This window comes from Epargyreus clarus, unplaced genomic scaffold (genome assembly GCF_041222505.1).
Source record: "Epargyreus clarus isolate Ecla_fem2 unplaced genomic scaffold, WU_Ecla_fem_2.2 ptg000009l, whole genome shotgun sequence".
NCBI lineage: Eukaryota > Metazoa > Arthropoda > Insecta > Lepidoptera > Hesperiidae > Epargyreus > Epargyreus clarus.
In genome coordinates, this window is record NW_027332217.1 from 8,859,518 (window position 1) to 8,878,992 (window position 19,475).

The 19,475-nt window shown below is 33.4% G+C and overlaps 3 protein-coding genes across 3 annotated transcripts; 2 read left to right on the plus strand and 1 right to left on the minus strand.

The window, feature by feature from the left end:
- The first annotated feature begins 395 nt into the window (after window positions 1-395).
- Window positions 396-10,664, plus strand: REPTOR (repressed by TOR). The gene is made up of 6 exons (XM_073076648.1): window positions 396-1,605; window positions 3,988-4,174; window positions 4,441-4,645; window positions 4,760-5,010; window positions 5,648-5,764; window positions 5,862-10,664. Exons 1-6 carry the CDS (start codon window positions 871-873, stop codon window positions 5,954-5,956), a joined length of 1,590 nt encoding a protein of 529 aa, XP_072932749.1. The 5' UTR covers window positions 396-870; the 3' UTR covers window positions 5,957-10,664.
- A 2,548-nt stretch (window positions 10,665-13,212) lies between these two features.
- Window positions 13,213-15,019, minus strand: PSMG1 (Proteasome assembly chaperone 1). The gene is made up of 3 exons (XM_073076650.1): window positions 14,686-15,019; window positions 13,775-14,196; window positions 13,213-13,410 (listed from the first exon to the last, which is right to left on the minus strand). The coding sequence occupies exons 1-3, from the start codon at window positions 14,772-14,774 to the stop codon at window positions 13,238-13,240; spliced, it is 684 nt and encodes a 227-aa protein (XP_072932751.1). The 5' UTR covers window positions 14,775-15,019; the 3' UTR covers window positions 13,213-13,237.
- Window positions 15,020-15,579: 560 nt separating this feature from the next.
- Window positions 15,580-19,458, plus strand: Cul5 (cullin 5). The gene is made up of 4 exons (XM_073076651.1): window positions 15,580-15,768; window positions 15,843-16,404; window positions 16,714-18,344; window positions 19,263-19,458. Exons 1-4 carry the CDS (start codon window positions 15,760-15,762, stop codon window positions 19,398-19,400), a joined length of 2,340 nt encoding a protein of 779 aa, XP_072932752.1. The 5' UTR covers window positions 15,580-15,759; the 3' UTR covers window positions 19,401-19,458.
- Window positions 19,459-19,475: the final 17 nt, after the last annotated feature.

A 19,475-nucleotide genomic window follows, 5' to 3' on the forward strand; every position in this document is an offset into this window, starting at 1 on the left:
TTTATGGTGTCGATTTTAGTTGTCGGAATAAGTATTGCAAAATAGAAATATAGCATGGCAATGACAAAATAACGTCATCACAAATGTCATAATTTCCTTATATAATTTATATTTTTAATAAAAAGACAGATAATATAATATATAATATTAAATAGACAATATTATAAAAGTCCAGTCAGTCACAAGTTATGTACAAAGAAAAAAAAAATATTCACCAGATTGTTTTTATTTTTTTCGACTGTTTCTTTTTAGATTGCCATTATTATTGCCAGTGCCAATATGCAGATTCCTCTCCCGCTTCCCCCCTTCACCTACTTTAGCAAATAGATATTGTCTCTTTCTGATATACAGAATTTCAAATTATCTATCCTTGTTTAATGACCTTTGAATTTGCTGAATAATAATATCGTAAAATCTTTGTTTACTTCCCAACTTGTGTCTCGTGCGAGTGTTATTGTTATTGTGTGCAAAATATTATCAATAAACGTTTCAGACGATAATGAGTTTTACTTTTTCAATGAGTACAACAGTGCAATAAGAGGATACGCGTATGATTACACATATTTGTGAAATTCGTGGTTTATTTTAAATTCAATATCGAAAGTCATTGTGAATAATCAAGCACTTACGAATTTTTATTTGGTCTTGTTTGTGGTTTGAGTTATGTAATTGAAGAATGTTATCGATTCGTGTTATTCGTGTTTATAATAATGTGGGCAGTGTAAATACAATATTGTCAATTTGATGTCGTAAATAAACAGTTCCGACACGTGGGCCTCGCCGTGAATTAAAATCGATAAAGACGTAAGCGTGCGCCAGTCTATCAACGAGACTATTCTACGTCAAGGTCATCCTACACAAACACGTGCAATGTCGGATTCTATTTACAATCATGACTTTCTTTTAGACCCAGGCTTAGAGATAAAACAGGAGTCGCCCTTCGAATTAGGCACAATGTCAGCTTCCGTGCCTATTCCGCAGCGGCGTTCCGACCTCGGTGACTTCAGCGCGGAGCTAGAACATTGCTTGCAGGATAATCTGGCGGGCTCGTTCCACAGCGTCCCCAATATGCAGTACGGAAAGCTTGTTTACGAAAATGAAAACTCATCTAAGTGTGAGCCTTTTAAAATGGAGGACGATGATATTTTTCAAGTAGACAAAGCTGATTTAATCATGGGGCCGACCCTTGCAGAGTTGAATGCCAACCCGGACACTTTGTTAGATGATTTAAATTTCGATGATTTACTTCTACCAGAGGAGAGTGGGTATTGCATACAGATTGGTGGAGTGATGAGTGGATCACGTAGGACTGGCAACTCTATGCAGACAACGAGCATGATGGCAGCTGAGAGTCCATGCAGTCCTTACAGTCGTGCGCAGCTTGCCTTCTCACCATCCAGCCAACACAGCTCTGCGTCTTCTAGTTTTGCTCCTCCATTGAACCATTTGCCAGAACTCCTTGTGCGCATGGATGGGTACAGTGGTGAAATAACACTGGGTCAGTCAGTTCCTGCGTCAACTGTGCTACCCCCATTCCCCACTAGCATGAAACCACAACAAACACAGCTGTCATCGTCTGCCCCAACACATCTTACTATGGAACAGGTTATTATAATTGTTAAGATTAATTTGATTGTATGATACACCAAAGATTGTTTTGATTTGGAATGTAAACTTGTTTTTACTCAATAATCTTATCTGCAATGCAGATTTATTGACTCTTAGTCATGATACGCAGAAAACTTTTGTTTTTAACAAATATGTTTTCATTAATACTATATTTGTTATGTTATAATTCTCTCCTCTACTTCTTATCTTCAAAATAGAATACTTTAAAGCCTGATGGTAGATTATTGATGTTAATTTTTTTGTCAAGAATCTACTTAGAAAATATTTTTATATCACGGCGTGCGTAAATGGACGTTTTACGCACGCTTCGCGTGCGCAAAACCCCCATTTCCGACCCCGTAATATAAAATTTTATACAACACGCGGACGAAAAATGTTTTTCTGACTCGTGTGATTGCAGTCCTCGCCTGCGGCTCGGCCTGCAAACTCACACTTGTCAGAAAAAAATTTTTCGTCCTCGTATTGTAATGTACTATTATAACACACTGTGACCTAAACCCGCATTTTAGCCACGCATTTCTGTGTCCAAAGTAGCCGATTTCTACACCGTACGAATATTAATACACTACCTATTTATTAATCCGTGACACTACCCTCACAGTTGTAAAAAATAAACATAGTTATGAATGTTTCATACTTTTAAATGCCATTTAAAAATTAAAAGTAAGTAATGAGTATTTTGATTAAAGCTATAATTATGTTAATATTTTATTTTGGACGTATGTATTTGTAAATGTTTTTGCCATTGTGTATATACTAAGAAATAGCATCACTATAAGACTAACTGTTGGGCTGTATCGAGTTTTATTGTTTGTTTTGACTGTGTATTTTCGCTACACACCATAGTAGGAGATATTTAAATTAGGAATCATTATCAAAATTAGCCATAATACTACTCCAGTAGAATCTCAACTAAGTGACCTATTTGTTGTCGTATATGTGGATACGTTCGGATTATCGAAAATTTGGATAATTGAGTTTATGAAGAAAAGCTATTTAAACCGATTTAGAAAGGTAATGTTTTTCGACTATATGTTTGTTAGGTATGTATTTTTCATTCTTTGGCAAACTCAAATGACTCCACTAAATTTGACATAGGATGTGTCGTTGGATTCGTCTAAATTTTGGAGATAACATAGGCTATATTTTTAGCAATCGGGTTTTTGGTTTTTTATAGTAACTTTTTAGTTGCGATTTGGTGACTTTCCGGAATTTAAATGCACATGTCACACAAAATGTGGCTGATTTGCAAGGGTTATTACAAAGTTCCTTGTTCACGTTTGTCAATCCGAATAATCGCGAATATTTATAACTGAGGTCCGGATAATCGATTTTCTACTGTATTACTAGTATTAGTCATGTATTAGTGTACATTATGTGATTGCTTATCATATGTTTCCTTAAATCGTTTAGGTGGAGTTCCCATTATAAGTCATTGGTCTAGATGCCTGTATGTAGCCTAAATGGCTTGATAGATTTCGACGTATGTGTGGTGTTAGATTTGTCTTTATCTTCTTAGTCGAATCCTCATGACTGAGGGTCGTGACCATCAAGAACAGCCTTGTCTACGATAGTCTTCCAAGTATTGCGATTCTGTGCAATGTGTATGGAATTGTAGATTGTGGTGTTGCTAGTTTTCTTGACAACATCTGTCCATCGGGTTGGCGATCTCCCTCTGCAACGCTTTCCAGCCACCTGACCAACGACTATCAACTTTTCTAAGTTGTCTGGGTCTCGTCGTGCCACGTGGCCGAAGTATTTCAGGACCCGTTGCAAGCAAACCGTGGAGAGCCTTGTTCGAATATGCAGTTCTGAGAGAATTGACGCATTGGTTCGGCGCGCTGTCCAAGAAATAGCCAACAGTTTGCGCCAGCACCACATTTCAAGGGCATCAATTCTTGCTCTTATTCTTGCTTTCAGTGTCCACGTCTCTGAAGCATATAGGAATATGGAAAAGATAAGGGTCTTTACAAGTTTAACTTTTGTGGTTCTGCTAATGCTAATGTCTGATAATTGTCTTTATCACAAGAGCAGAATAATTAAGAAATTTTCTAAATCAAGACTTCTTCACATCAAATTTCAATGGTTTTGGTTGTGTCACATTTTTATTGTTTTTTTAATTCGTATTTTTTAGTTTCAAAATAATTATCATATTTTTTCATATTACTTCACAAGTATAAGCGGGTTTATGTCACACGAGTTATAAAATAGTATACGATACTTGTGACATAAGTAGCCTATTACGTGCACGGCGTTTAGTATCCTCGCTGCGCTCGGGCGCTAACTTCACGCCGTGCAAAAATAGGCTACTTTGGCCACGCGTATCGTAATGTACTATTATTATTAATTATTTGGCAGATATGGCAACGCAGGGAGCCCCGCAAACACCTGTTATCAACTAGCTCTTTGGCAGAGGCTGGCTCTGTTTCATCTTTGTCAGGGGGTCTGCTAAGCCCTGGCACTGGGGATTTCTCACAGGATGAAGAAGACAAAGATATAGAGTCTGATGAGGACAGTGACAGATACGAGGATTTATCATCAGATGGTATGACCAGATTTTTGTATGGTCTAAATGCTGCTTTACCTTGTAGTATTGTATTCGTCCTAATTAGTTTTGAATTCAAATTAAATTTAGAAAATAAATGTTAGAGCTAAAAAAAGAAAATATTCAATATTAAATTCTAACATGAAGACTACTATGAAAAATTGCTGAAGTACACCTTTAAAAAATATACTGTATATGATGTTGTCAATCTCTAAAAAAAGATTATCAAAATTGACATCCTGTTCCATCCATATTTGTCTTTGCAGAATCAAATGATGAATGCACAGAAAGTAAACAAGCTCGACATAATTCCAAGAAGGAGAGGTACTTCTGGCAGTATAATGTGCAAGCCAAGGGTCCCAAGGGACAAAGATTGATCCTGAAGAAGAAATCGGAAGATCCACACATTTTAAACTCAGTTACCGATCCTGTATTTAGTCCTAATTGCAGTGTGAGAGGCATCAAACATAGGTAATTTAAGTAATATTAATTATGTAGTTGATTTTACATACTAATTCTTATTCCAATAGAGAAACTTTCAAAATTTTTGTTTTATAAAGTACAAAATAAATTTATTGTTTGCAGTGGAAAAGCACGAAAGGGAGATGGAAATGACTTGACGCCAAATCCACGGAAATTGTATGTGATTGGCAAAGAATTGGACAAATTAGGAAAAATCATTAATGATATGATACCAGTCAGTGAGTTACCATTTAATGTGAGGCCAAAAACAAGAAAGGAGAAAAATAAACTTGCCTCCAGAGCTTGCAGATTAAAGAAGAAAGCTCAACATGAAGCTAATAAATTAAAACTATATGGCTTGCAACAAGAACACCGTAAGTTCATAATACTTTTTTATTGTTACATCCAGCTTTTTAATACATTGTTTCTTTTTTCGATAATATAAGAGTAGCAGACGAGCATGCAGTCCACCTGATGGTAAGTGGCTACTTTCGCCCATGGATATCTTTAATCAACCCCAGATAAGATTAGATATTCCTACCTGAGGTCGGCCACAGATGCGCCGCTACCCCTGAGGACTAAGCTGGAACGCCTCTGAAAAGTATGTCTCCCTTACCACACCCTTCAAAATGGAACACAGTACATAGCATAACGCCTAACACTGCTGTTATTAGGCAGAAATAGGTGTGGCGGTGGTGCCGCCGGACTCGAACCACAAACGGTTCTACCACCTATAAAATTTCTTGACACAATTTTGACATAATGAGGTTCTTAGGGCTGATACAAAAAGCATTGCATATTGCCAAAATTGGCGTCTCCTCTCGCCGCAATGTTGAAATTCGCGCCGAATAACGCGCCCCGTAAAATGTACTGGGTAGCAGCAGGCTTTGTGATGCATTGCCATTACGCTCAATTTACAACGATATTGCATTGCGGCAGCGCTTTGCAACGCTTTTATACATGTCGACCCTTCCGAATGTGATACTAAACATGTGATTTTAATATCTCCAGGACGTCTGTTACATGGGATCAACCAAATGAAAGAAATAATAAGTAATAGGGTTACCAATCCAGATAATAATGTGGATTGGTCCACACATATCACTGGCATAGTCAACACAGCTACAGGTGAGCTATTTATATATTTTTTTATTCATTATGAGTAAAATATATAAACTTATTGTGAAATTTCTTTATATTTAATTGACATTATTTATTATTTCAGAAATTAAAATAGCTGGGAAGACTTCTGAATATGTGAACACAATACTCGGAAATGTAAAATTGGGAAAAAATGACGGTGGATTGCATAAAATGTAGAGGTAACAATTAACAGATTGAATAATTATTACTATAACGAAAGGCTGTTCTATGTACCTCCAAAGTTATTTTCAGATTTATTTTTATCATATAAAAGCTTGATTGTCGAAGACAATTTTATTTTTGTATGGTAAAAAATGTTTAGAGTTAGTCATTAGAAAGCTTAGCATGGCAACTAATTGTTGTAATAAGTCACACCTACATTACTGTTTTAGAGGCCATAATAGGTGTATGTAAGTTGTTAGTGTAAATAAAATTTATAAGAGCAGCAAAGGGTAGCATAGCTGGAAATTATAGTAATGTATTTTTGTTATATGTTGGGGTAAATTTCAAAAGAATGTATTTGTTATAATATTTATGATTAATATTTATTTTAAAATGGTGCACTGTCGTTAACTGGTAATTTCGAATCGAAAATTTTATCGAGATAAAAAATGTTAGGACAAACGTTTTAACTACAACTAGTCATGTCATATTTGTATTATAAATGGACAATGACTGTATTATTGATATACAAAACAAATTAATATACACTTTCTTTATAAAATGATCAAATATAAATTATATGACTTGCATGAAAGATGTTAAGTTAAGAATAACAACATAACTTTTCCTTAAGCCAAAGTGTCAAAAATGTATTTATATGTATACAGTTACTTATTTCTATTGGTGTGTAAATGGAAATTAAATAAGCTCTTTCCAAGAATCAGCCACTTAAAGTGTATCTTGGATTTTTTTGTATATGAATGATAAGATTATACATTTTTAACGTTATTTATCCTTACCGATTTCTTATTTTTTTACGAAGTATATAAGTCTTCTGTGTAGATGTCCTGGATTATCCCATATGAGACATTGATATTAAAATATTTTTACTTTTAATATAATAATAGGTATACATCCTTTATTCATATCAGATAAAACATATAAATGCAAACATTTTATAATGTGAGCTATTAAAACCATATATACAACAAATTATAAAGTTATTTATATTACATAATATTGTGTAATAATGTCAATTTAAAAAATTGAAAAATAAATACTTTGGTGGTATTTATTTTTTTCTTTATTTTATTAGTGGTAATTATAAAATTTGAAAAATATAACACGAGAATGACAACACCCGTTCTTTCCCTCGTAACTTTTAGCGACAGTTATAATAAGAAAATATAAAGATGACCTTTTTTTTACTTTTACCTTATTGTTGCAGTTATTCATTGTTCAAACGTAACTCATTCGTGCAAGTGTCTTCACGGTATTTTAATATGTTTATAATTCTGTAAAAAAAATGTAAAATAGGAATCAAGCTTTTAAACTATATATTGGTAGCATATATTTAAAGATATACAAATGTGTTAAGTAAGTGTATGAGGCATTTAATTGTATGGAACGAACACTTAAAAAATTTAGTTGATCCTCCAGGGATTATACAAACCATATCAGTGATAATATAACTATTTGTTCGATTTTTTCATCATTACGTAAATATTTCTTAAATGAGTTTGTTGCATACAATATGGCATATCAAAAGAACTATGAGACACGTCATTGAAATTAATTTGGCGGATTTCATTTGAATGAAAATATGTAAAGTACCATTCCAACGAGTCTTGATGGGCTTATGCATATATTAAGATGTTTTGTAAATTCCCTAAGACATTACTGCTGAGTTGTTCTGTTACATGAATGTCGTAGTTGTATATTTATGTATCCTTAGGTTTACTAGAATCATATTTTAGATATGATTAGAAAGCTACGTTTTTTCTTTACATATTTACAAAAAGATATTTAATATAATACCAAAAATATATTTAGCTTAATTAGCTTTAAAATTAATTAAGATTTAAGCATTTAACTTTATGCTCCCTTTTTATCTTATAATAGCAGCTGCGAAATGCATACAGGAGGCATAATTATAATTTAATAAGGGAAACTAAACACCGGACATACTTATATAGTTCTAACTTTAAGTCTGCAAAGCTCCTAATATTAATATATTTTTCCAATATCAAAATTGTGATGATAAATTTATCTTCACAATTTGTTTAACAAAAGTGAGACTATTTTTTATACACGCTATTTAAATATTTTTCATGTTACATTTGTATTTAAAATGTTAAGTCAGTGTATTGCTTTTGTACAATTTGTCAGAAAACTTGAAAAACTGCAAGATTGAGGCGTCATTACTTCAAGACTATGTAGTATGTTCGTTGTTTAGATTCCATTTCGCAGTACAGTAGAAAAATATTCTTTAAAATTTACCTGAGATATTAATAGGCTTAACATGAGAAATGATCTGAGTGATAATTACAAGAATGATTAATACTATACCTTATATAATTATGTATACATACATACATACAATTTATATTTTAATGACATCATTTATTGCAAACAAATATATTTATTATATAATATTTAATAAAGAATGTTTCTCTTATAAAGCACACATAAGATGTATCTACATAAGAATTGTCAAACCAATATTATAATATAGTTTGTCAACTAATCATATAGGCGGCGTGTGCCTATTGGTAAAGTACAAATACATTTATATATGTATATATTTTTTTATACAACGCAGATAGCATTAAACATGCTACGTACATAATCGAAATGTCTTGTATTATGTAATAAAGTTTATAAATATAACTAATGTGTCAAAATATATAAATAAGAGTTAAGAAAAAAAATGTAATTGATTATTTCGTCTATTAAAAGAGTACTTCTAAAAGCAGGTCCTTAGGATTATATTATATGTATAATATCAGCTTACGACAAGCTTACCAAGTTAAAGCTTATTTCTCACTACGTGGAAAAGGACGAACCCCAAATACGAAAAACGACAAAAAAAATAACAGTCTAATCTGTTCATAATTACAGATTAGAGATAATGTTAGTACAATTTTGTAGGACCGAGAAACCGCACAATGATTTTTTTTATTATTTCGAAAAATTAATACACAAATAATTGTACAATTTTCCCAGTATTTGAAATAGGCGAAATAATCGTATGTTGACACTGATATGTGCGACATACTTACAACAATATTGTGTTATTAGTATTTTCAATAATGTTATATTTATGAGGGCACTCAATGTTAACTTCATAAAATAAGTGAAAAAAAAAGTTGTTCAAACTATTGCAAAAGTTAGGAATTCTATGCTATAATAGTTATAATGCGAAATTATTGCAACTATAATGAATGTTCATTGAATTGTGTCTACATTAAACTAGCAGGTACCGGTCATATCATTTAAAGAGTAAAAATAGTCTAAACATGATACATGCATAAAAGTATTTTCTACCTGACAGTAGTAAAACATTGTATCTTGCTTGGAAATTGTTGAAAGAAAAACAAACTAAGATTTATGCAAAACTTTTTTTAGTTGAGTCAGTGGGTACTTACCGCACAATACAATTTTAAATAATGTCTCATTATTTAGCTGTAAATGATTATTTTCCTTGATATAAAAAAAATAAAGCATTTTCCATACTGGTGGCCAGTATTACTTACTCGCTTACGAAGGTATTGAAATAAAAAAAAATACTTACAACCAAATCCAGAACCTCCTCCTTTTTGAAGTTGGTTAAAAATAATATAAGGTAAGTTGATTTCTACAGACTGTGAAGTGTAGAAATTATTGTGAAGTACCGGCTTTAGAGGCTTCGGTGGTCGTCCAGATATAATTGTTGTCCCAGTACATAATTATGACACCTAATTTTTGCGGTAGTTTGAGCAAATCATGATAAATTAAGCATTTTGCCATTTTTAATTTAATTTAAATAGATCTAAGTTAAGTTTATCGAATCTTGGCATTGCGTTAAGAAATAAAAATTTAAGCACTACAAGTGTACCCGTAAAGCTTATTAATAATGTGATGTACCTAGTTAATTAAGTAACAGATTGATATAACCGTAGTACATAGTTTTATAGCTTTCAGTGTAGGTTTAATTATTGTATAAAATAATAATATTTTTTTAACGCCTCCATTTGATAAATATTGAAAGAAACAAAACTGAATGTGCCTATTATTATTGTGTAGATATTATACAACGTAGCGCCACAATTTACTCCGTAATATAATTTATTTTGATGATTTTTGTAGTAACTTACAATTATTATAAGAGCCTTTTAAAATGAAATCTCAGTTGAACTTAAATTGGGTGAATGATGAGGAAATTAATATTTGAAGCATGAAAAAAAAACGGAATATAATTTTTTACGTTACCAATAATGATGTATGAGACAATCCCGCTGTAGATTTCCACATCTTTCATCCAAATTAAAAAATAACACTACCAGCAAAGTTTTATATGTAAAAAATTAGGGTGACGGCCGATAATTCATAATGGATGAAATTATTGACATTTTATAATCATTTAAATTTACTGGAATTGAGATTGTAAGACCCCCTACATTGAAATAAATATTTTTATCTTTACTAATAATGTGAACAATATTACTCAAATTCATTACAGTTATAATTTGTAAAGTTGATTTTTTATATTCAGTAGCGAATTGTTTATTTACACTTCAAACAAACCAAACTTAACTGGTCTGCGATTCAATAGGCTGTGCTTATGTTTATGAATTCTGATAAATTTTAATTTTGTTTTCCTCATGAATTTATGTAAAATTATCTTTAACGATGTAATATTGTGTTAAATGTATTGATGTTAAATAAAGAAACTTAAAGATAATTGGGTTTCTATGTTTTTCCCGCTATTGGAATTTAAAAACACATACCCATATTACTGTGGTAGAATGATTTTTATTCAGTGGTGCGGTGAGGCGAGGTGCGGCGTGGCGGGAGAAATTGACTTCTGGCGGGAAGCCAATTGTCATAATTGTCATTGTTATAAAGTATTTATGAAAATATATCATCTTCCTCCAAATGTTTCTTTTATTGTGATACACTCAAGAAATGTAGCTTTATACCTTCGATCACTAATAAGAACTATTAGTGATCGAAGCTTTATACTACTCCTTGTAAATAAAGTAAAAGTGGAAGTTGATCACCTTTGCGTGAAATGCATCATAGGATTCAAGGCTTTTAAATTTTATTCTGCAGGCATAGATTAGTAAAGATTTCTCACTCCTAACAAGAAAATGTACCCAGTTTTGAGAATTGAAACAGTTGCGTAAAAAAGTTTTGCCACGTCTCCGTGCTAAAATGTCCCTAAAATATTTGAAATAATTATTTATTTAGTATGTAAATTGTACATTGTAATTGTAAATTACGCAGTATTCGTTATTTATTCGTAAATTTTCTCTAAAAATGTTTTTATTTGTCAAGAATTCAAAAAAAGAACATACTATAATAAGCCGTTTGTGGCTGCATTCAATTTCAAGGCGGCGAAGTATCTTTACTAATCTATGTCTGCAGGTAAAATATCCAAGGGGTTTACAAGATTCCAATATCTCAAACACCATGATTACCGCCACAGTTTACCTAGTCTTACTCTTAAGGTGGACATAGTATAACAATACAACACGATGCGACGTTTTGCCGGAAAATGTTATATTTACCACGCTTTTATTAAAAGAAAGCTTGAAGCTTCCATTCAAAGATTACGTTTCATATGCAATGGAATATTTGAACTCTATTTTTACCCACCTTGGACTGTCCAATGAATACTTACTTATCAAAAACCAATGACAATAGGGAATATGCATGTGATTTAGATTTGTTTGTTATTTTTTTCCTCGGTACATTACGGTCGGTGAAATTACATCTAAACCATTATTTTTTCTGTATTTCGTTTTAAATTGTTTAAAACTTTAATCAAAAATCGTAAATTACGCGAGCGAAATTCAAATTTGCAAAACGCATTCCCATTGGTCGAATCGAAAAATGACGTCACATAGCGTGTTACGATGTTTATTGGCGTCGATATTCAAACTGTTTGAGAGAAAAATTGTTTTTGTCTATATTCCTACAGTGTTATTCATTACCTAGTGCGATTTTTCTACATAGTATTATTAGGAATAATCAAGAACAATGATTGAAAGTAGTTTTGTCAAAGCGCAATCGGACTATTTACCTAAAATATGCAAAATGAATAAACTGGTTTTTATGCATAGGTCAATACAGAAATATTTAAGTGATCATAACTTATTTTGTTAATATTATTTTTTTATATAATATAGGAGTAGCAGACGAGCATACAGTCCACCTAATGCAGACGAGTATGCAGTCGACCTGATGGTAAGTACATAGTTACTACCGCTCAACGACATCCGTAATCATCCCCAGATAGGATTAGATATTCCCACCTAAGGTCGGCCACAGGTGCGCCGCTTGAGGACTAAGCTGGAACGCCTCGGAAAAGTCTGTCTCCCTTCTCTCACAGCAGCGCCTAACACTGCTGTTATTAGATAGAAATAGGTGTGGCGGTGGTGCCGCCGGAGTCGAACCACAAAGGGTTCTACCACCCGGGTGTATTTTTTTATAAAATGCACTCGTTCGATTTCCGGCTAAGGAAAAATATATTTTAAAAAACTAATAATGCAGTTTTAGTTTTTATCAAAATCGGCCTCGTAACTCCTTTCTGCATTTTTCGCTAATCCTTATAGTTTAGGATTTGGCCTTGAAGGCCTGTTTGAAAAATTCACCCTGTATAATGTATTTATAGTAGTAGTTTTGCACAATAACTCTAGGAAATATTTATAAATTGGTTATTTAGCCTTTCCCAAGATGTAAATAGCGATGAAACCTGAAAATGTTTAATAATACCTTTATGTGCATACAGTTATCATCAATATCAATACAAATCACGCTACGTGACGTCATTCAAAGAGCGCGTAAAATGGCGGCGTTCAAATGTGTCAAATTTTATTGATACTTTAAATATTTTTTTAAAAAATATTTCAAACACTAATAAAATTGTTTATATTTTTTACTATGTTAAAACGATGTGATAAGTGGTTTAAAATAATAAAATAAAAATGTGCATATTCCCTATTCACGATTTTAATTTTCAAATTCAAATTCTATATTACTCATACCTATTTTCATAGTCAGGTCTTCCAAATTAATTTGAGTACAAGCATGCACCCTGCTGGGGTATTGCAATATAATATTTACATATATTTTTTAAAACCGAAATATCTATAATAATTATTAAACAAATATTAATCCTCAGGATTTACGATTTCCTTTATTGATTTTAACAATTTTCTGTTTCTTTATCAAATAAACCATTCCAACAGTAAGTAGATTAGGTAATCCTGAAAAAAAATACATAATAAAATTGTATATTTTTATATAAAATCACATGTACAAGTTTGAGTTCAAAATACTGCTTTGCTTGATTTGTCGTGCTTGAGATATATCTATTTTCTGTAGTAATTTTTGCATATCTTCTATCTGGTACTCAGTTGAGCTTTCCATGTAAAAAACCAGTGATGTTGCAGACAGACCCAAATGCTCCCTCAGATTAAAGACTGAAATGTAAATTAGATTTTAAAAAAGTAGCCCATATGTCAGTTGCTACCAAATTGTCTCAATTAAAAAAACTGAATTTTAAAGGATAACTCTAAAAATAATTGGGAGCAGTATTTTACATTTTTTTACAATATTCTTCTGAACCTTTGTCTAGACACACTGATGTGTACATGTATGTATGCCCCTTATGTAAGAACCTTACATTATTTTTAATGTTAAAGTATGTCAATACTTTGTAGAGGATCTTTAGCCTAGTAGACTCGGACTAGAGTTATTTATGTCGTAATATAACCTCTTAAATAATATTAAAATACTATGTTTTTGTATTTATTAGTTAAAAGCTATTTAAAAATAAAATATTACCTCCTGCAGAGACACCAGATATGATATTAGGCTGTTCCAATTTAGGATAGTCTATTTTCATTAAATTCAATTTATTTGTAGTAGTCACTTTTCTTATTATACATGACTGTAATGTAGGCTGCTCTGTTTGATATTCACAAATGGATTTCACGACAATTGTAACAATTACCTTACTTCTAGTAATTATATCTTTCAACAATTTAACTACATCACTGGACAGCATCATATCACAATCTTTTATAATACAAATATATTTATTAGCTCCTGTTTGGGTTTTGTATAAGCGCAAATTTGCTTTTTTTATACAATTTATTTCCAGAATGTTTTTCTTTTCCTCACTAAGAATGCTATCATCCCTGCTTTCAATCAATACAAAGTTGTCCACTTTTTCTGGTAATTCCAAAGGGGTCTCCCATTGCAATCTGTAAAAATATGACAACACTTGTATTATGTATTGTATTGTAGTATGTATTTTTTATTACATCAAGACCAAATAACAAATTGTAAAAAAAAAGTAAAGAAATATCCATAATTCTTAAATTTCTAACCAACCTCTTATATCTTAAGAACCATGATAATTTTCGAAACATTTAAATATATTTTAAATAGAACATTAACATACATACACTACTCAGAAAATATATAATACTTTATTTACACTCGAAGATCATTTGATCAATTGACGACCCGCGTGGCGGAGGGTCTCGGGTTCGATCCCCGGCCAGACAGATGTCTAAATGATAAATTTAGATTTCTGTTTCTGGGTCTGGGTGTTTGTGTATTTGTCTATGTGTGTGTCCATGGCACCCACGACACAGGGAATCCTAGTGTTGGGCTGTGAGTGTAGTAGAACTGTTCTAGATCCTAATATAACTAAATAGGCTTGATTTATAATGATAAAGTTAACTTACTCAGGCAATTGGCCATCGCCGGCTAAATCATCCCAATCTTCCCAAGTAGCTCGGCTTGACGGCTCACTTATTTCTCCAAATGTAGACATTTTTGTTTATTATTGTTGATATAAAGCCACCTATTAGAGACGCCGATTATTTAGTAAGGATTTATTTCTTGTTAGATTTATTATTATTGCACTTAAATGATAAGAACGAACATGGCCAGTTTGTAAATGATTATGAGTTTATGACAATTGACAATTGACATATTGACATGACAATAATACTCATGAAGACAGTTACATCAAAAAAGTTAGTAAGCCATGAGTCATGATGATAAGACTGAATTTCAATTTTATTGGCCGACAATTTCTTTTATGCGTGGGGCGGTTTTCAAAAACAAATTTAACAACTGTACTTTATTGTCTATAGTTATTTGTTGTCAGCTTTATGACTTTACAATTTCCGCAGGTAAGAACTTCTTGGGTTTTAGATTCATTTATTAAATTACGAATTTAATTGTAATTTATGAATATAAAAATATTTTTAAATATTTATTTGTATGGCCTTATGTCAAATATTGATCAATATTAAATTTACCCGCTTCTTAGGTAGTTTTTGAAACCTAGCAACTCTAAGATCGCTAGTGACGCTTCCGCTACAAGCACCAAAAAGTATGTGTACGGCCATAGATGATGAAATAAACTTAATTTAGCCAAACAATTATTTAAGATTGCATATGTCTTCGATTTTACAATTAAGAACATTGATTTAAACTTTTGCTTATCAGCTAAGTGGAATAAGCTCAAAAGGGCCATACCTTGTAAACTTAATAGTGATTGTACCATAATAGGGACATAATACAATACAACCCTATCGTATTTTAATAATCACACAGAGTCACAAACATACCATCGATTTGACATCACTTGACAAGACAAACAACATGGCAGCAGCAGTACAGATACAGTTTTCGATTACTATATGCCTCCTGTAGATATAGATCTAAGAAATAAATTATAGAACTACCTATTTTAAATGATATGATAAGTGTATTTCGGTTGTTAAGAAGAGTATTCGTATTAATAAGTCATGTTAAAGGTATGTAGTAACTTAGCAAATTGAAAAAAGTAAAAAAATCGACTGGAACGAATTATAATTTGACCCTTTTGCAGGATAAAGGACAAGTAACCTTCGAAGATAAATGGCCTTCCATGCGTCCCATAGTCCTAAAGTTGTTAAAGCAGGAACCGGTTACTCAAACAGAATGGCAGGATCTTTTCGGGGCGGTACATTCTGTCTGCCTTTGGGATGAAAGGGGCCCGTATAAATTACGAGATGCGCTGCAACAAGATATAATGATGTACATCAAGCAAGCCCAGGTACGAGTATTGGCTCAGCGGGAAGATCAGGCTTTGCTCAAAGCATATATAGCAGAATGGGGGAAGTTTTTTACCCAGTGCAACTACCTGCCCACACCTTTTCGGCAATTGGAAAATTCTATAAACAATATAAGCAAGGTTACCACCCCCAACTCCTCAAGCTCTCAGAAGAAAAATAATAATAATAACAATGAAGACAGTCTGGTCAGAAAGTTAATGTTGGATTCATGGAACCAGAGCATCTTTGTGGACATTAAGCAAAGGTTGCAGGATTCTGCCATGAAGCTTGTGCAAGCAGAGAGAAATGGAGAATCATTTGACTCCCAACTTGTGATTGGAGTCAGAGAATCATATGGTATGTCCCACAACAAATATGCTTGATAAATGCAAATGTATACACTACACTAAAGCTTTTACACTAAATCTCACCTAAAACTTTTTAGTTAATTGCTTGGCACACCCTATGTATTTTATGCTTTATAGCAGCAGTCTTGTGTGGTAAGTGCTCCAATATATTGTATAGTAATCCAATTTAAGCTTCAGTCATAGGACTTCCACCCTACTTGAGGTTGGTAATAGATGTTAAGGATTGCAGTAATTTAAGGTGAATTGCAAGCCTGTTCTACTATAAAACTAAAAAATAATGATATTATTTTACTTCCAGTTAATTTGTGCTCCAATTCCATTGACAAGTTGCAAATATATAGAGAAAATTTTGAGGCCGCTTACATGCAAGCTACTGAAGAGTTCTATAAGCTAAAGGCCAATGAACATCTACTTGCAAATGGTGTGCAGTCTTACATGAAGTATGCAGATCTTCGACTCAAGGAGGAAGAAGCTCGAGCTCACAGGTATTTGGAGCCGGGGAGTGGAAGTGTTGCAGTCCTCACTCAGTGTTGTGAAAAGGTGCTCATAGGGGAACACCTCCCTACACTCTTAGCTGAAAGTGCACCCCTAATAAAGGCTGGAGAAACTGAAAAACTTCAACTCATGTTTTGTCTGTTGGATAGAGTTCCTGAAGGAGTTACACCTATTTTGAGGGATCTGGAAGCTCATATTGTGTCTGCTGGGTTAGCAGACATGGTTGCATCAGCAGACATTATTACTACAGATTCTGAAAAGTATGTGGAACGATTATTGGACCTATTCAAGATGTTCAGTGGTTTAGTAAAGGATGCTTTTATCGATGATCCCCGATTTTTAACCGCAAGGGACAAAGCTTATAAGTGTGTTGTTAATGACACAACAGTGTTCAAACTTGAACTGCCATCGTCAGCCCTCATACGTGGTAGCAAGGGCACTGCTCCAGAGAGCAAGTGTCCTGAGTTACTGGCCAACTACTGTGATATGTTGTTACGGAAAACACCATTAAGTAAACGTTTAACCAGTGAGCAAATTGAATCCCGTTTAAGGGATGTCCTACTAGTGCTGAAATATATAGAAAATAAGGATGTTTTCATGAGGTATCACAAGGCTCATCTCACAAGGAGGTTAATCCTAGATTCTAGTGCTGATTCAGAGAAGGAGGAAGACATGGTCGAATGGTTGCGTGAAGTGGGAATGCCAGCTGATTATGTCAATAAACTAGCTCGAATGTTCCAAGATATAAAAGTCAGTGAAGATCTCAACACACAGTTTAGAGGAGAAACAACTCGTCACGATGCTATTAATATTAAGATACTCAATGCAGGTGCTTGGGCAAGAGGCTCTGAGAGGGTAACTGTGAGCCTTCCCTTGGAATTGGAGGACTACATACCAGAGGTTGAAGATTTTTACAAAAAGAAGCATTCAGGCCGGAAACTTCAGTGGTATCACCATATGAGCAATGGAACAATCACTTTCGCAAATTCCGTTGGCAGATTTGATTTAGATGTGACCACTTTCCAAATGGCTGTATTGTTTGCGTGGAATCAAAGACCAATGGATAAGGTAACTTACGAGAACTTGAGGCTTGCAACAGAGTTACCTGATCCAGAATTGAGAAGGACACTGTGGTCTCTAGTTGCTTTTCCTAAACTAAAGAGACAGTTACTGTGTTATGAACCTTTAGTTCAAAACCCTAAAGATTTTTCCGAGAATACCACTTTCTGGGTGAATCAAGAGTTCGCCCTTGTAAAAAATGCTAAACCTCAACGTAGAGGTAAAATTAATTTAATTGGCAGGTTACAGTTAAGTACTGAACGCTCGCAGCTGGAGGACAATCATTCCATTGTTCAACTTCGTATTTTACGGACCCAAGAGGCCATCATAAAAATACTGAAGATGAGAAAACGTATCACGAATACAGCACTTCAGGTATTGTATTTTACTATAATATTATTCATTTAAATCTCTGATATTGATCTGGTCCATAAACATTACATTATTCTAGTAACACTTAATGGCCTAATCCTTCTCATTCTGAGGGGAGACCCGTGCCCAGCAGTGGAACAGTAATGGGTTGATGATGATGAGTAACACTTAAAATTCAAGGGTTAATACGCATTTGAACTAGTACGATAACTGCAATGACCTTATTAATAAATTACGCCGATGAACTAATTGTTGATGTATTTATAAGTATTACCAAACTAATCGGAGGATATATTGGCGCGAATAATTTCACGATACTCCAATTTTAGATGACCAGAGTTCCAGACTCGATTTCGATTTTGGGTTACTCAAATATCATCATGCATAAAATGTTGCTCAAAATATACATGTGCGATCATTTAATATTATTGCAATGTGTATGCTTTGTTTATACTATTGTTATAATTTGACGTATTTACGGTCTGACTGACTGACTACACCTGCTCGCAACAAGTTCAGAGCGGACCTGCAGTTTGGTGCAGACTATACCTATGGCAATAACATTTAATAGTCACCTAAGAGTAACTTATGACAATGTTTCTTTTTTTATAATATGGGAGTAGCAGACGAGCATGCAGTCCACCTGATGGTAAGTGGCTACTGCCGCCCATGGACATCTGTAATCAACCACAGATAGATATTCCTACCTGAGGTCGGCCATAGATGCGTCGCTACCCCTGAGGTCTAAGCTGGAACGCCTCGGAAGAGTATGTCTCCCTTACCACACCCTTCAAACCAGAATACAGCAGCGCTTAACGCTGTTGTTATAAGGCGGAAATAATGTCGAATAGTCGAACCACAAAGGGTTCTACCATCTTCCAATTTGCATTATTTTTAAGAATAAACACTATTATTTTACAGAGCGAGTTAGTTGAAATCCTCAAGAACATGTTCCTACCGTCTAAAAAGATGATAAAAGAACAGTTAGAATGGCTCATCGAACATAAATATATGCGCCGTGATGACGAAGATATCAACACTTTTATATACATGGCCTAGGAATGCCTCTCATTTAAGTGTAAATGGACAAACAAATAAATTTACTTATGCCTCATGACATTTTTATTTTCTTTT

Coding starts and splice junctions, on each gene's coding strand:
- PSMG1 (XM_073076650.1), bottom strand. CDS start 14,774: ATGTCTACATTTGGAGAAATAAGTGAGCCGTCAAGCCGAGCTACTTGG. Junction 14,197..14,685: donor GGCGATGGCCAATTGCCTGA/GTAAGTTAACTT, acceptor ATATTTTTACAG/ATTGCAATGGGAGACCCCTT. Junction 13,411..13,774: donor ATCTGGTGTCTCTGCAGGAG/GTAATATTTTAT, acceptor TTTACATTTCAG/TCTTTAATCTGAGGGAGCAT.
- REPTOR (XM_073076648.1), top strand. CDS start 871: ATGTCGGATTCTATTTACAATCATGACTTTCTTTTAGACCCAGGCTTA. Junction 1,606..3,987: donor CACATCTTACTATGGAACAG/GTTATTATAATT, acceptor ATTATTTGGCAG/ATATGGCAACGCAGGGAGCC. Junction 4,175..4,440: donor CGAGGATTTATCATCAGATG/GTATGACCAGAT, acceptor TTGTCTTTGCAG/AATCAAATGATGAATGCACA.
- Cul5 (XM_073076651.1), top strand. Junction 16,405..16,713: donor TGGAGTCAGAGAATCATATG/GTATGTCCCACA, acceptor TTTTACTTCCAG/TTAATTTGTGCTCCAATTCC. Junction 18,345..19,262: donor TCACGAATACAGCACTTCAG/GTATTGTATTTT, acceptor ATTATTTTACAG/AGCGAGTTAGTTGAAATCCT.